The following is a 16377-nucleotide window of genomic DNA, read 5'->3' as shown; positions in this document are numbered from 1 at the left end:
GCGTGAGTGGTGTAGCTCGTAAAGCGCACGGCAACATGTTTTGACACGATCGATCATGAACCCGGTTTGAATCCAGCGTCTGATGAACTCCTTTTTTCCCCCACTACATATCAGATTTTGCTTACTCTTCATCAAGAGGAAGACTAGTAGGAATCATTAATAAGTGTGTGTATTATGTTAAGCGCATTTGAGCATCACATTATTTGCACATTTATTGAATGGAAATGTTTCTGATTATATGCAAACTCATCTTCAAATGGCGCCTTTATAGCAATGTGCGTGCAGTCGATCGCTCCGATTAGATTGGGAAAACCGGCGATCGCTGCAAATTGTGCTTTAATGTTTTGCTGGTCAACTGTATAGTATGGAAACTTTCTATACCTGCTAGACATGCGGATGATCCCATCCCATACAGCTGCCCATGCACGGCTCCAAGATACTTTGTAGTGTGCACTTTAACATAGTTGCCTCTTGGAGTCGCCAATGGAAATAAAACAAACACACACAAGAAACACACGTACGCCAGACATGAAGTTGGCGTGGACCAACGCACATTCCCACGTTAAGTTCATCGTTAGTAAATCCAAACGTGAACGTGAAATCTTACGTATGCAACCTAGTACCGGGAAACACCCAAACACACTCATTCACACTCATACACTACGGCCAATTTAGTTAATCAATTCCCCTATAGCACATGTGTTAGGACTATGGGGGAAACCAGAGCACCCGGAGGAAACCCACGCCATCATGAGGAGAACATGCAAACTCCAAACAGAAATGCCAACTGGGACTCAAACCAGCGACCTTCTTGCTGTGAGGCAACAGTGCTAACCACTGAGCCTTTGTGCCACCCCAAACCGCATTCAGATTTACCCAATGGTGCTGTCTGAAATAGAGTTAACACACTTTAATATTTAAGCATTGTAACAACACTTTCTAGTGGGAAGGCTACTGGTCCAGATGGAACAGAACTTCATGAAGCATTTGTGTTGGCTGCGTTACGGCTTTGTATATTAAATCATTCAGTTGAGCTAAAAAAAAAGGTTTCCTGACTTTTATAAGAGGCATATGTGTGTCTTTAGAGAAACAAGAACAGATGATAACCGTGCCTGGTAAATACAGACCAATTAATCGAAACAGTAATCAAAAGGTGATTGCTGAAATTGTGTTTATTTGTTTGAACGTGGATTGCATTCTTAGGATTTTCTAATTCTTATTTTTTACTAATTTATTTTATTATATATTTATTATTTGCTACATTCTAACCGAAACGTACATTTTCACAAATAAAAATGTGACAAGGCCTGACTTAAGCTTGTCATCCTCAAAATATCATACAAAAACAAGCATAAAAGCATACAATAGGGTATATGCTGAGCTAGTGTTGTTCCCATACTGATAAACTCTGTAGTGTATGAGTGTGACCTGTTATTGTGAATTTTTTTCCAATTTATACGGTTCCTTTTACAGCATCGATGTTGTAATGTAATTAAAACACATTCAATTAATAGACTTTGGCAATCATTTAGTTGCTCAAGCGTAAAACAAGACAAAAAGCCTTTAACTCGCACCCGCCCGTCAGAATCGGCAGGCTAGCGCAGAAGCTCCATTGAATATACTGGGGTAAAATAAATGTTCATATTTTAAAGACATGGCAGGGAAAATGTAATGCAAAGCAGTGCTTCTTGTACAATCTGAGACCTACTTTATATCAGATATCACTCAGCCAGTGGAGATCGCTGATTTTTAAAGAAAACTGACCTTAAACGCACCGATTTTGCAATGGCATACAGTTGACCGGAAGCACTTAAGCCAGGTTACTGGCAAATTCAAAGTCTTATTAGCATGCTTCGGCATATACCCTATTCAACGCATCCTTGATCACTGTCAGCTTCTTCTCCATCAATTGATGTAACTTTCATAGCCTTAAACGTCTAATGCACACGTTTTTTAATTAAATTTAATGCAAATGTGACTGGACTGACAGAAACTCTGGAACAATTGTACAATTATTTGTATTATATATTTGTAGTATTTATTTATAGAATTTATTAATAATTTATGTTTTTAATTAGTTGGTGTGAATGATAACCGCTTAAACTTCTGATGTATTTCTTCATAAATTACAGTTTCTAGCATAACAAAACAATTAAAGCTGTAGGTTCAGTTGGGCTGAGTACAAGGACAATGACAGGGTTTGTACATTTGTGAAGTGTTTTTAATGAAGAACAAACATCTGAGAACCGAATGACATATTCCTTTACAGAACAACACCCAGAAATCAACCATCAGGCCATTTAAGACATTTTTGGAATGAAATACTTTTTCACTGTGTTTGTGTTTTTGTTTCAGGGTCAGATAATGTACGTTTCTGGTAGCATATCCCATTTATAATATGTACACAAGTGTTTTTACTTGTAAATAATATATTTAACAGTTAGCGTTTTAATACAGAGATATCTGGTAATTATATTGTAATTTTCATTCGACAGTTTCACGTTTTTTGAAAGCATATCAGCGGTCAGCCGGTCTTATGTGATTTTAGACACAGGACTTTTATGGCGGTTTGTCAGTGACGACATCAGGCGGCGGCGCGCTCTCCTGACTGTTGTGAATATACTCGAGAGGTTTGTTTTGAAGCATTTAGCGAATAATGTATCTCGGCAAGATAATAAATGCTGTTGAATTATATGAATATTACTTCATGGTTACTTAATGCAATGTTTTATTCAAACGTAAACGAACGCTATGTTGACGTTTAACATACGAATAAGAAAAGCTGCGATTTATTTATTTATTTATAACGTTAAGCAGTTTTATTAGCAAGAAATCAGTCGCTGGTAAGCAGAAAATTAGATTTTTGAATCTGACACGTAGACAGAGTTTTAGTTCACTTATTTTTCTCTGTCAATGATTGTCTTCGTCTTGATCTTCACAGTGTTTAACATTAACGACCAAGATTATAAAGATGGCGTTTGTTAAAGAGGAGAGTGAAGACGTCAAGATTGAAGAAACATTCACAGTCAAACATGAAGAGATCGAAGAATCCTTCAGAGTCAAACATGAAGATCCTGAGGAACAAACAGGTTGGTTTTCATCCTCAAAGCTCAACGTTTGATCCTCATTCAGATCTGCAGCTCTACACTAATCAATATTTCTCTTTAAACTGCTTTTATCTGACATGCTGATTCATCATATTCAACATCTGCTGATGATAACAAATTGTTTGAATAAACATTGCTTAGAAAACTTCAACTTTTAAGCATGATGAACTAATAAGAGTAATTCCATGCAAATGTCAAGTTTTCGACAAAATATTGAAATTGTCTCTGCGTTTTTTTTGTATAGCAAGTATTTTAAAGTGCTTAAAAATACTCAAAATTGTCTCTGTTAATGTTCTCAAACTGTTATGTTTGATTTATCAAAATCACACAAGTGCCAATTTCACATGTCACATCCAAACCGGAGCTTTTTCCTCATAATTGCAAAAAATGTCAAATAAAATCAAATCAATAGTTTTTATTCTATAGTGAGGCGACTCTTATCCTCTTGATTAGCATTGGTTCTTTTGGGTTGTGCAGTTAAATACACAGAATTTCTACAAAGTATGTTGTATACTGCATGCTCGCTAGCTTTTTCGGTCACATCCATAACACGATTATTTCCCTCATTTGAAGTATAAACATGTTTACAGATTGATATTTTTCTGCTCCCATAACTCTGTGGTTAGTAGTTTTGGAAAATATAAACCGATGTTTCAATATAATGTCAACATGTACTTTGTGAATTTATGCTTGAGATTTTACTGCAAATGTCACATCCATAACGCTGGAATTGCTCATAAGAGTAAAATTGACCTACTTTTCAGTGTTGCTAACTTTGAGCCCCTTTACTAATAACACAAAGCTCTGGAAACAGATTACTATTTTTCAAGTAACTAGTGAAGTGTAATGCATCGATTTGTATTTTTCCATGTAAAGTAATGCCAGTTAAGACGTTCAGTCATTTATTGATCGAAGCTCTGCTTTCTCTGTGTTGAGAGAAATCAGGAGTAAGTGCAGATGTGTGTACCATGTGCTGTAGTTCAAGCTTTAATATGAACATGTATTTACTCATCTCACCTGCACAAACTCATTCAGTATAAGAATGAAAATGGAGAAATGCAAATTCTGAATATTCATTAAAAACTTTTCAACACTATTTTCATGCATCCTTTTCTTCATGAAATCCATGCAGTGATTCTGAAAGGTTTCTTTGAGCGCAACTGTACAGACGTAAATGTACATTTTCTTCAGCCTGAGCTTTATCTAGTTATTCTGTTAAGGGCCTTACACGTTTGTCATTAAATAAGTTATTATTATTAAAACAACAAAGGAAGGCCAGCACAAATGAAAAAAAGCTATGCAGATTTAATGTAACTCTAATAAAAAATAGGGTAAACCCATTACATGACTTATTAAGTACCACATTTAGTTACTCTTACATATGCTTCTCCTTTGGTTTAAAGTTAAACAATTTTTCACTTGACCATTTATTCTTATATTGTGTTTAAACTTGAACTTGTCTGAGTTTATTAATTATAAATGAGTTAATTAAATCTGAGAGACTGTGCTGTATATCTATACTGGAAACAACATTGGCTGCGAATACACAGATTGTTCATTCTTTATATGCGTGTCTGTTTAAAACATACATATAAATACAAACATAGGGCCCTATCATACACCCGGCACAATAAGGCGCAAGATGTGTTTCCACGACATGTTGTTATTTTCAGACCATGCAAACTTAATTTTCCCGTTTTCTGCCATGTTGTTTAAATAGCAAATCTATTTGCACCACTTTGTGGACTCATGGGTGTTTCGGTCTAGAAAAGAGGTGTGTTAAGGCGCATTGTTGGCGCGTTGCTATTTTGAGGAACTAAAATAGACTGTTCAAAAGACCAGCTGAAAACAGGTCTAAAGTCCAGTGCAGAGCATGCATTAGTTATGCACCTCGCTTACACATTGGTTAATACACACAGGATGTACAGCAATACGCAAACATCAGCCAGTGTAAAGAACAAATTGGGGTGATATGATCATATTTTCTAGACCTGGCAAGAACTCTGGCAGCTGCATTTTGCACTGAAGTTTATTAATAGAGGATACTGGGCAGCCAGCAAACAGAGCATTACAGTAATCCAGCCTAGAAGTCATAAAAACGTAAACTAGCATTTCTGCATCTGAGATAGATAGCATGCTTCTTAACTTAGCATTGTTACTGAGATGAAAGAAGGTTGTTTTTGCTGGGCGACTAGCTGGAATGACCGGTTAAAACCAGTTTGACCAGCTTAGGATGATTTAAGCTGTTTTTTTTTTTTCAACAGGGTTTACACGTAATTTATAATTATTGGCTAGAAAATAACTGTTTTTGTGTGTGCACGAGGTTAGTAATTTCCATAATACATGTCCAAATTAGCTTTATGTAAAGGTCTTTTGCCAAGTGGCACTTGCCCAGAGAAAGTTATGAGAGGAGAAATGATGAATTAAGAGTAGCCAATTATGGCACCAAAACAAAAAGACGCGAGGACGAACGTGCTTTCAGATTTTAGTTCCTTTTTTGTTGACTTTAAAAAAAGACAGTTTCAATGTTCGTGGTGCTGTAGTGCATGACGATGAGGTAATGCATTTTGTTTGCGAAGTCAAAAACACAAGGTGCAGTAAACCGCCATTTTTTACTCAACAAACATCTTTGTGCTCTCTAAGATGCAGTGCCAAGGATGCCATTCCTCAAAAGACAAGGTGATATGAGAATAGATCAGGTGATTGTTGTTTGGACCTCGTGTGTGTATGTATATATGTATATATATATATATATATATATATATATACACACATACATACATACATACATACAGTTGAAGTCATAATTATTAGCCCCCTTTGAATTTTTTTTGTTTTTTTTTTTTTATATATTTCCAAAATGATGTTTAACAGAGCAAGGAAATTTTCACAGTATGTCTGATAAAATTTTTTCCTCTGGAGAAAGTCTTAGTTGTTTTATTTCAGCCATTTTAATGACACTAATATTAGCCCCTTTAAGCAATTTTTTTTTCCGATAGTCAGAACAAACCATCGTTATACAGTAACTTGCCCAATTACCCTAACCCCCCTAGTTAACCTAATTAACCTAGTTAAGCCTTTAAATGTCACTTTAAGCTGTAAAGAAGTGTCTTGAAAAATATCTAGTCTAATATTATTTACTGTCATCATGGCAAAGATAAAATAAATCAGTGATTAGAGATGAGTTATTAAAACTATGATGTTTAGAAATGTGTTGAAAAAAAATCTCCTCTCCGTTAAAAACAGAAATTGGGGAAAAAAATAAACGGGGGGTAAAAAATCAGGGAGGCTAATAATTCTGACTTTGTATATATATATATATATATATATATATATATATATATATATATATATATATATATATATATATAAATTGTATATATTGGACTTGTACTGTATTATACATTTTAAACCCTTGTAAATCTTTCCAATTTACTACCCTTTTGTTATCTTCGTGGCTGTTTTTGCCCTATTGACATCCATTATAATGACTTTTTATTGCAAATCCATGACACCATTCATGCATTCGAATTTTAGTACAAAAGTATCAGGATTTATTCATGAAAATATCCGTACGCACATTTCACACAAACATTTGTGTGAATATGTTTAGTAAACGCATGTTCATACGCTTATTTCACGCGGCCGCCATTTTAAAGAACCAAAGCGAGGCTGTGGTGGGAAGAAACGGGGAAGTATAGGACCAGCACTGTAAACATTGCAGTGACATGCTGTGGACTACAAACCTCCAGCTGTTGCCGAGATTTCAAAATACAGATATGGTGTAAACATCACTTTAATATCAGTCAGTACGTTTAATTTAAACAATTAAAAGCAATTTAGCATCAAACAACATCACAAGCTCTGTAAGAGTAATATGCTCAAGTGTCCTCCTAGGCTTCAGTTCATGGCAGCAGGTAAACAGAGGGGACGCTTCCCTGCTTCAGCCTATGTAACTTGGTGAGCGATAAACACTGCAGTCCTCTGTAGCACACCCTCGTGTTGTCCCGGTACTGAGGTTTTAAAACAGTCTAATTCCCGCTAAGTTAAAATTGAAGCGCCGCTGAGCGCGGATGACTCGACTGATCTTCACGGCTGCTTCGCGATCCAGTCTCCATGTATCTTGTGTTTGCACTCAGTTTACCGCTCTTCACCCAGTGCAAACACAGATACACGGAGACTGGAGCGCAAGCGCGAAACAGCCATAAGGATCAGTAGAGTCATCAAGCAGATCGCTCGGCTGTGTTTGTGCTCAGTAAACAGCGGAGGGTGAACTGATGACCTTCTCGGCCAATCACAAGCATATCTGTTGAGCACGTGAACACAATGGCCAATCAGCGCTGTTTTAAGAAAGCCATCAACAGTGCTTTAAATGTTAGCAGGAAATTGACAAATTTTCTTTTAATTCAGTAACGTGACAAGTCTAATATAGTGAAAGAATCAGTTCGTTAACTTGAGTTTGATAAATGGCATCTAAAACGTGTGTTTGGGAAAGAAAACGTTAGCTAACTAGTGCCGTTTCCCTTAACTTAGCTGAAAATGAGCTCTGATATCCCTTTATATTTTCACCATTCATTCAGAACGGACCTTCGGGTCACTCAGAAGGCGTTGAAATGATAAATTTGTGTCTCTTTCTATTCGCTAATAAGATATACAGCCAAGTACACAACGTTCTAATGTAACTCCCAACGATACTTCCGGGTTTCTTCCCACCGCAGCCTCGACTTCGCTTTTAAAAATGGCAGCCGCGTGAAATCAGTCTATTGTGCCTCAAGTGTACTGGGTCTACCCCAGGGCCTCCTCCAGGTGGGACAAACATGAAACACCTCTCCAGATTGGCGTCTGAAACAGATACTCTACTTCGGGCTACTCCTGGGTGTCAAAGCTCCTCACCCTCTATGAGAGTGAACCCTGCGAAGGAAGCTTATTTCGTTTGTATCTGAAATCTTAACCCAAAGCTCATCATGACCATAGGTGAGGGTGGGAATGTAGATTGATAGATTGTTGATCGAACCCAAAGATACCTGAACTACTCCACCTGGGACTCTCCTCCCAACCTGGTGATGGCAACCCTTGGTCTCAGAGTTTGAGTTGCTGATTTTCTGGTGTGCGTATAGTGCACTCATGTAAAACAATGTTTAGAAGTTTAAAAGACATGATGTGGTGCTTTGCATCTGGTGTGCAATCACATACCTACTATGTAGATATCGGAGCATAATTTTAATTATTTAATCAATGCACTATTTCTGTTGAGAATCCACAGTCACAGGAAAAGTCCTCTGTAAATTAATGTATATTCCCATTTGAACTTATTTTAAGTTAATGCCCTACATAATTGGTGAATTGCATGGGCCAGGTACTACATAAGCCATGATGGACAATTCATTTTTTACTCACGCTGCATGCTAATCACAACAAAGTCGGCCATGAAACCAATCACTGCAGATTTGCGTCTGAACAAAATAAGAATATCTGAACAAATCGTATGGGAGTTGTTGGGATGATTACGTAAAAATAAATGCATAAGACGATGAAAGTATTTTTGACCTTGCATGCAGATCAGCCTTTTGTTGGGCCAAATCAAAATATGACCTTTTTTAATGCATATTAAGGGCACTTTAATAAGCGGTACATTTAGAGTGTATCAAGGCACAGGTCGTAGTTAACTGATTATTTTTTTCCTGTACACATTGTCTGCTGATGCTCTTTGGTTTTATTGAAAATGTTACCCACACGACAGTACAAGACATGGGAAATGGCAAACAGTTTCAAAATGCATTGAATTATTTATACAATATGACATTGTTTTAATGGAAAATGGTATTTCACTATCAGTTTTACACCTATGGGGTTGTATTTGTCTTTTTACCTCCACTGTAGATTTGATGCCACTAAAAGATGAGAGTCAAGATCAGAAACAAATTAAGGAGAAGGATCAGTATGAAGGATGTCTTGATTTCAGATCTGGAGAAGAATCAGAACAGACGGAAACCTCTTCAGAACAAGCAGCCTTGAAGACTCAATCTAATACCTGCCATCAGTGTGGAAAGAGTTTTACTCGGAAACAAAACCTTAAAGACCATATGAGGATCCACACGGGAGAAAAGCCTTACACTTGCCAACAGTGTGGAACGAGTTTCACTTGGAAACAAAATTATACGGAGCATATGAGAATTCACACTGGAGAAAAGCCTCACAACTGCCATCAGTGTGGGAAGAGTTTCACTCAAAAACAGTATCTTACAGACCATCTGAGGATTCACACTGGGGAGAAGCCTTACACTTGCCAATACTGTGGAAAAAGTTTTACTTGGAAACGATACCATACAATACATATGAGGAGTCACACTGGAGGAAAGTCTCACACCTGCCATCAGTGTGGAAAAAGTTTCACTTGGAAACAAAATCTTACCGATCATATGAGGATTCACACTGGGGAAAAGCCTTACACTTGCCAACAATGTGGAAACAGTTTCACTTTGAAACAAAACCTCAAAAACCATATGAAGATTCACACTGAAGGGATGCCTTATACCTGCCATCAGTGTGGAAAAAGTTTCATATGGAAAAAAAACCTTTCAGACCATATGAGGGTTCATATTGGAGAAGAGCCTTAAGGTCTATGCACACCGGGATGCTTTTTGCTTGTGTTACCTGTCAACGTTTAACGCCTCGTGACTAAATAAAGGGTGGCAATGTGATTGTGCACACCAAAGCGCAAAACACCAGGCGTAAAAGAGTCATTTTTAAAGAAACGCCTAATGCTTGTTTCTTTGTTTTGACGCACCGCATCAAAACCTTCTCCACCAATCAGAAAGCCCAGTAAAGGACCCATGAACTGGAAGAAATGAATCCGCAACTCATTTGTCAACAAATCCAGGTGAATCCAGCATGTCTCTGCAAGAACATCAACTGCTGGAGATCGCAAATGACGGCGGCCGTTTACACCGCATCTTTTCTACACACAAGTTATTTCCAATGGAGGCGCATTTCACGCAAACATTTGTGTGTATATGTTTAGTAAACGCATGTTCATTGTGCCTCGAGTTTACTGGGTCTTCCCTAGGGCCTCCTCCAGGTGGGACAAACATGAAACACCTCTCCAGGTTGGCTTCAGAATGCTGCGAGCACACTGTGAGTCATGTGACAAGAACTGACCAATCAGCTTCATATTTTGTATGGAATATACACATTTGGTAGACTGATTATCTTAGACAAGGTCGCTTACCATACCCCCAATCCCAGCCTGCCTGCTCTCTGAGCCTCCATGGACAACAATAGTTAGGAAATGATCAAAGCGCACGGATAAAACTAAAATAATCACTTTAACAGTTTCTTCAGTTCTGGATCAGTTCTTGAAAGACTGTCAGTGTGAAGGAACTATTATTAAGGACTTGAACTCTTTGTATGAATCAGAATCAGAAAGTGCTTTCTTGCCAGGTATTTTTTTACACATATGAGGAAGTAGTTTTTGTGACAGACGTTTCCACAGTGCAACAGAATTACAGATAGGACAAAAACAAAGAGTTAAAAAAAAGTGAATGAAGAATAAAGAATCCACTTGGACAAATGTACAGTATGTTACTATAGACACAATATTGTATGTAAATATTATCGGCTAACTGAAATGTTAGCTATGTGTTTTGTTAAATAAACAAGTAAATTATATTGTTGTCCCACAATTATTAAGTGTTCATGAGATGGATTGCCTGAGGGTAGAAACTTGAAACCTGTGTCAAGCCATTCTGGTGCACAGTGCTCTTTAGTGTTGACCAGATGGTAGAAGTTTAAAGAGGGAGTGTGGTGGATGTGAAGGGTCCATAGTTATTTTACCAGCCCTTTTGCTTGCTCTGGTTAAGTACAGTTCTTGGAGAGTACCAGTGTTTTGTTCAACAGTGCAAACTATTCGACGTTGTCTTCAGAGGTCACTGTCCTGAATGAAGCCAGAGACTGTATAGTTGTCTGCAAACTTTCAGAGCTTTTCAGAGGGGTCTTTGAGGGGCTGTCATTTGTGTGGTGGAAGATTAGCATTGGGGAAAGAACACATTCCTGGGGGGCACCAGTGCTGATTGTACGGGTATTGGATGAGAATTTTCCCAACATTGTAATCTTCTACCTGTGTCAGGAACATGGTTGACACAAAGAGTTAATTTGGGCAGGAGGAGGTTTGGCATGATGGTGTTAAAAGCAGAGTTGAAATCTACAAATGAGATCCTCACTAGTCTTTGGTCCTCCTGGGTGTTGGAGAGCATAATCCAGCTCCATGTTGACCTGTTTGCTCTGTAGACCAGTCATGTACAAACTCGGTCCTGGAGGGCCAGTGTCCTGTAAGTTTAGTTCCAACCCCAATCAGACACACCTGGTCTAGCTAATCAAGCTCTTACTAGGTTTTCTAGTAACATCATTGTAGGTGTGTTGAGGCAAGTTGGAGTTACATTCTGCAGGGCACCGGCCCTCCAGGACCGAGTTTGGACATCCTTGCTGTAGACAAACTGAAGAGAGTCCAGAACGGGTCCAGTGACGTCCTTCAGGTGGACCAGCATAATTTTTCCAAATGACTTCATGAGCACAGACGTTAGAACCACAGGGCTGTATGTTTCTGGTATTCAAGCTGGTATTACACAATCTGAGCCTGGTGTTTTTTTTTTCTTTTCGGCTTCTGGAAGACCTGGCGCACATCATCTTCACTGATCTGAAGTGCAGGTGTGGGGCGTTTTCTCAAACCTACAGTAAAACTCATTCAACTTGTCTGCCAGTTGTTGATTTTATACAGTGCTGGGGATTGTGGCTTGTAGTTTGTATTATTTTTGAGACTTATCCACATGGATTGAGTCACTGGAAGAGAAATTAATCCTGTTTCCTAGATTTTCAAAACAGTTTCTTTTTTCCCACTTTGGTCTCCTTTGTATATTTGGCCTGCTTGTACAAGACACTGTCCCCATTCCTGTAAGCATCTACTTTGGCCTGACGGAGCTGTCTTAAGTTTTACAGTGAGTCATGTTTTGTCATTGTTATCGTTTAATTGAGTCCTGGTAGGAATGCACATGTCTTTACAGAAATTCAATTCAATTCACCTTTATTTCTATAGCGATTTTACAATGTAGATTGTTTAAGCAGCTTCACATAGAAGATTATAGTAAACTGAAACAGTGTCAGTTCAGTTTTCAGAGTTTAAGTTCAGTTTAGCTCAGTTCAATGTGGTTTAATATTCAATACTGAGAGTCCAAACACTGAGGAGCAAATCCATCGATGCACAGCTCTACGGGTCCAGAACCATCCAAGCCAGTAGCGACAGCGGCGAAGAAAAAAACTTCACCAATTGGCGAAAGTAAAGAATTAAAAAAACCTTGAAAGAAACCAGGCTCAGTTGGGCACGGCCATTTCTCCTCTGGCCAAATGTCTTGTGCAGAGCTGCAGTCTAGGTGCTGAAGGCTGGAGAACGCTGGACGTCAGCGAAGAGTCGTCTGTCCCTAGAGCGTCACAGGAATCAGACGCATGCTCTCCACTCCTCCATGACCACCACAGCAGCTGCTCACATCAGTGGCGCTGCATAGTCTCAGGGCCTCGGGATGAGTATCCCCAGGTGGAAATAGAGAATAAAGAGAATAATTAGCGGAGCTGCTGTTACCTGCGTGGAGCACATTAATGCCTCATACTGCTAAGTGATGCATTGAGTATATGCTTTACTAAAGAGAGGTTTTTAATCTAGTTTTGAACAGCGAGAGTGTGTCTGAGCCTCGAACATTATCAGGAACGCTATTCCAGAGTTTAGGAGCCATAACAGAGAAGGCTTGACCTCCTTTACTCGACTTTGCTACTCTAGGTACTACCAGAAGCCCTGAGTTTTGAGATCTTAAAGAGCGGGTTGGATTGTAGCGAGACAGAAAGTTGGTTACATAAACAGGAGCTAGATTATTTCAAGCTTTATAGGTAAGAAGCAATATTTTAAAATCAATTCGAAGCTAGTATAAGATGAGTCTATTGGTGACCAGAAAGCCACAAAGCTGCCCGTTGGACAGGGTGATATGCAGTCTTTATTGTGGTGTAGCAGTGATGCAGTATACATATCAATATGTATACCAATGACACATGAGGCTATGTTTAGAACAGAGACAAGGCTGACGGCTGTCAGGTGTTAAGCACACCCTTTTTTTGCAGGGTGTGCTTAACACATATTTGTTTTATCCTTCTGTAGACCTGATGCTGCTGAAAGAGGAGAGTCGGGAGCTAAATGATATGAAGAAGGACCAGGATGAGGAACAGCACTATTTAAAAATAATTAAATTAAGTCCTACTCAAACAAAAACTTCATCCAAAAAAAAAGCCCACAGAGGCAAATCGAACACTTGCCATCAGTGTGGAAAGTCTTTAAGTCGGAAGCAAAAACTTGAAGAGCACATGAGAGTTCACACTGGAGAGAAGCCTTTCACTTGCCAAATTTGTGGAAAGAATTTCGCTCAAATGCGAAGCTGTAAAGATCACATGAGAGTTCACACTGGAGAGAAACCTTTCACTTGCCCAAACTGCGGAAAAGATTTTGCTTATAAAAGAAGCTTTAAAGCCCACATGAGACTCCACACTAGAGAGAAGTCTTTCATTTGCCAAATCTGTCAAGCGAATTTCACTCAAAAACAAAGCTTTATTGACCACATGAGACTTCACACCGGAGAGAGGCCTCACACGTGCAAACTGTGTGGAAAGAGCTTTGCTCAAAAAGGGAACCTTAAAAGTCACTTGATAATTCACAGCGGAGAGAAGCCTTACACCTGCAAACAGTGCGAAAGCAGTTTCACTCAGAAGGTACACCTGGAAAAACACATGAGAGTTCACACTGGAGAGAAGCCGTTCAGATGTGATCAGTGTGGAAAGAGTTTCACAGATAGATACTCTCTTCGTGTCCACATGCGGATTCACACCGGAGAGAAGCCTTACGCCTGCAAACAGTGTGGAAGCAGTTTTATTCGAAAGGTAAACTTCGAGAGTCACATGAAAACTCACAGTGGACAAAAGCCTTTCACGTGTGATCAGTGTGGAAAGAGTTTCTCCGATAAATACAACTTTAGTTCCCACATGAACAGTCACAGCGGAGAGAGCAAATTTACATGTCCTCAGTGCGGAAAAGGTTTCAGTTACAAATATAACTTCAACACTCATATGAGAGTTCATACTGGAGAGAAGCCGTACGCGTGCTGTTGGTGTGGTGAGAGTTTCAGGCATAAATCATCCCTCGATGTCCACATCAGAGTTCACACAGGAGAAAACCCTCATGCCTGCGGACTCTGCGGGAAGAGCTTCAAACAAAAAGCATCTCTTAAAGCACACATGAGCATTCACACTGGAGAGAAGCCGTTCACATGTGTTCAGTGCGGAAAGAGTTTTAGAACCAAAGCAAACCTAAATGAACACACAAGGATTCACTTTAGGAGTGTAAACGGGTTAGATGTCAGCAATGTGTAGGTGTAAACAGGAAACACCAGAAGAGACAATAGTAACTGGAGAGATGTTTACCACCACTACCAATATTAATCTCTCATGAATTCCTGTTAATATCTATCTATAGATCTGTTTGGTTGTAATTGTCATTGTGTTTACTTGTTAGTATGCATTCTTTTAGCATGTTGTATGAGCAGCTTCATTTTACCTTGTACGTCTGTTTCTTTAAGGATTAATTTTATTTGTTACGCCAACAACTCACTGGTCAACCTCAGTGCTTTAATGTTGTTTGTCCTGTTATAATAACAGCTGTTATAAGCATGAATAAAATCCCAATCACTTTTATAACATATGTCATGCTTATAAAGGTTTCATGACAGTCTTATGAACACCTCTTGAAGTAAAGTCTTGCGTTTTATTCTTTATTTCATGTCTGTTCCAGGCATATTGGCCTAGAGTATTTTGTTTTTGCTTTCGTTGTTGTTCGTTTTCTTCTTTTGAGTTATTTTTCTTTTAGCGTCGCTACATGAGCTAGCATTTCCCTCATGTTGGAGAGCCCCTGTCTGGGTTTTGTTAGTTTTCTCTTTTGAGTTTATTTCTCTTTTTTTTTGCAATACACAGAGCTGCAATCTCTGACCCACTGTGCAATATCGTGAGTTGATGCATGACATAATTGTCTTTGGATGTGTTAAGTATTTATTCTGTGTATATATATGCAAGTGTAACTTGAATAAACTTGTATCCCATAGCCAGTGTCCCACAGGGTGGCATAGTTGGTTTTTGTTTGTCATTTAGGGCAGTGTTTCTCAACCACTTTCCTGGAGGATCACCAGCTCTGCCTGTTTACCACGTCTCCTCAACCTAACACACCTTCATCAGCAGAGATTGAAAGACCTGTAATGGGTGTGACAGGCAAAGGAGACATATAAAACATGCAGTGCTGGTGGTCCTCCAGGGACATGGTTGAGAAACACTGATTTAGGGGAAGATGCAGTTTTAAGCCTAGAAAATAATGAATCACAATTTTGGCAGCATGTAATGACAGGACAAGTTTAACTTTGGCAGATTCATTTAAACATGCTATAATTTGTGGACACACAAGTTTATTTTCCGATACTCTTTAGGACAGATAAAATTTGAATTGGGATGCAGCATGTATTTAAGGAAGTTTTCCTTCTCGATCACATCCTCCACATTAAATCCTGAGGTTTTTTATAGACTGGATGTTTTATCAATATCTTTCAGGCCCAAATCAACATTTTATGTCACGTGAGCGTTATTTACAGTGCTCAGCATAAATTATGGCTATTAAAATCTAACATTTAATATAGCATTACTATAATATTTTCTATAGGATGCTTCACAATACTATATCTGTGCATATACATTAGATTAGTCTGTAGCAAACTAATCTAACAAAAAAAAACATGAATATATTGGGGACAAATATGATACAATTGGAATAAACATGAAAAAACATTAAAAATATATAAAAATTTATGTATTTTTACACTTTATCATTTTTTGGCATTATTTAAATGCTTTATATTTCTATTTCTAAAGATGTTCTGTCACTAAACTCTTATTTTAATAAATATAACGGTTTAATATAAGTGTTTTCTGTAAATCCATCAAAAACTTTGGCTGGAAATTAATAAAATATTAATTTTTAAAAGGCGGTGTACTAACTGAGCGCACTGTATACACACCACATCCCTAATTAATATGTGTAGCCTAGTAATAATTAAGAATTGAACAGAACCGCACGTTCCAAATAAGTGGTCTGCGTGTATTTAGTGATTTTAGACACGGGACTTTTATGTCGTTTCGTCGGTGA

General features: G+C 38.3%; 1 protein-coding gene across 2 annotated transcripts; it reads left to right on the top strand.

The window, feature by feature from the left end:
* Positions 1-1999: 1999 nt before the first annotated feature.
* Positions 2000-15283, top strand: LOC130241639 (gastrula zinc finger protein XlCGF57.1-like). 2 transcript variants are annotated; one of them, XM_056473534.1, is made up of 3 exons: positions 2000-2630; positions 2942-3089; positions 13303-15283. In XM_056473534.1, exons 2-3 carry the CDS (start codon positions 2972-2974, stop codon positions 14562-14564), a joined length of 1380 nt encoding a protein of 459 aa, XP_056329509.1. In that variant the 5' UTR covers positions 2000-2630; positions 2942-2971; the 3' UTR covers positions 14565-15283. The 2 variants fall into 2 exon arrangements, with proteins under 2 accessions (XP_056329509.1, XP_056329508.1); XM_056473533.1 differs by lacking the exon at positions 2000-2630 and adding an exon at positions 2681-2843.
* Positions 15284-16377: the final 1094 nt, after the last annotated feature.

This window comes from Danio aesculapii, chromosome 15 (assembly GCF_903798145.1).
Source record: "Danio aesculapii chromosome 15, fDanAes4.1, whole genome shotgun sequence".
Classification (NCBI taxonomy): domain Eukaryota; kingdom Metazoa; phylum Chordata; class Actinopteri; order Cypriniformes; family Danionidae; genus Danio; species Danio aesculapii.
This window is presented reverse-complemented; position numbering and strand designations above follow the sequence as displayed.

Bases quoted from the DNA above. Each gene is read 5' to 3' on its own strand.
- LOC130241639 (XM_056473534.1), top strand. From the start codon at position 2,972: ATGGCGTTTGTTAAAGAGGAGAGTGAAGACGTCAAGATTGAAGAAACA. The intron at 3,090-13,302 runs GTTGGTTTTCAT...ATCCTTCTGTAG, and splicing joins AGATCCTGAGGAACAAACAG to ACCTGATGCTGCTGAAAGAG.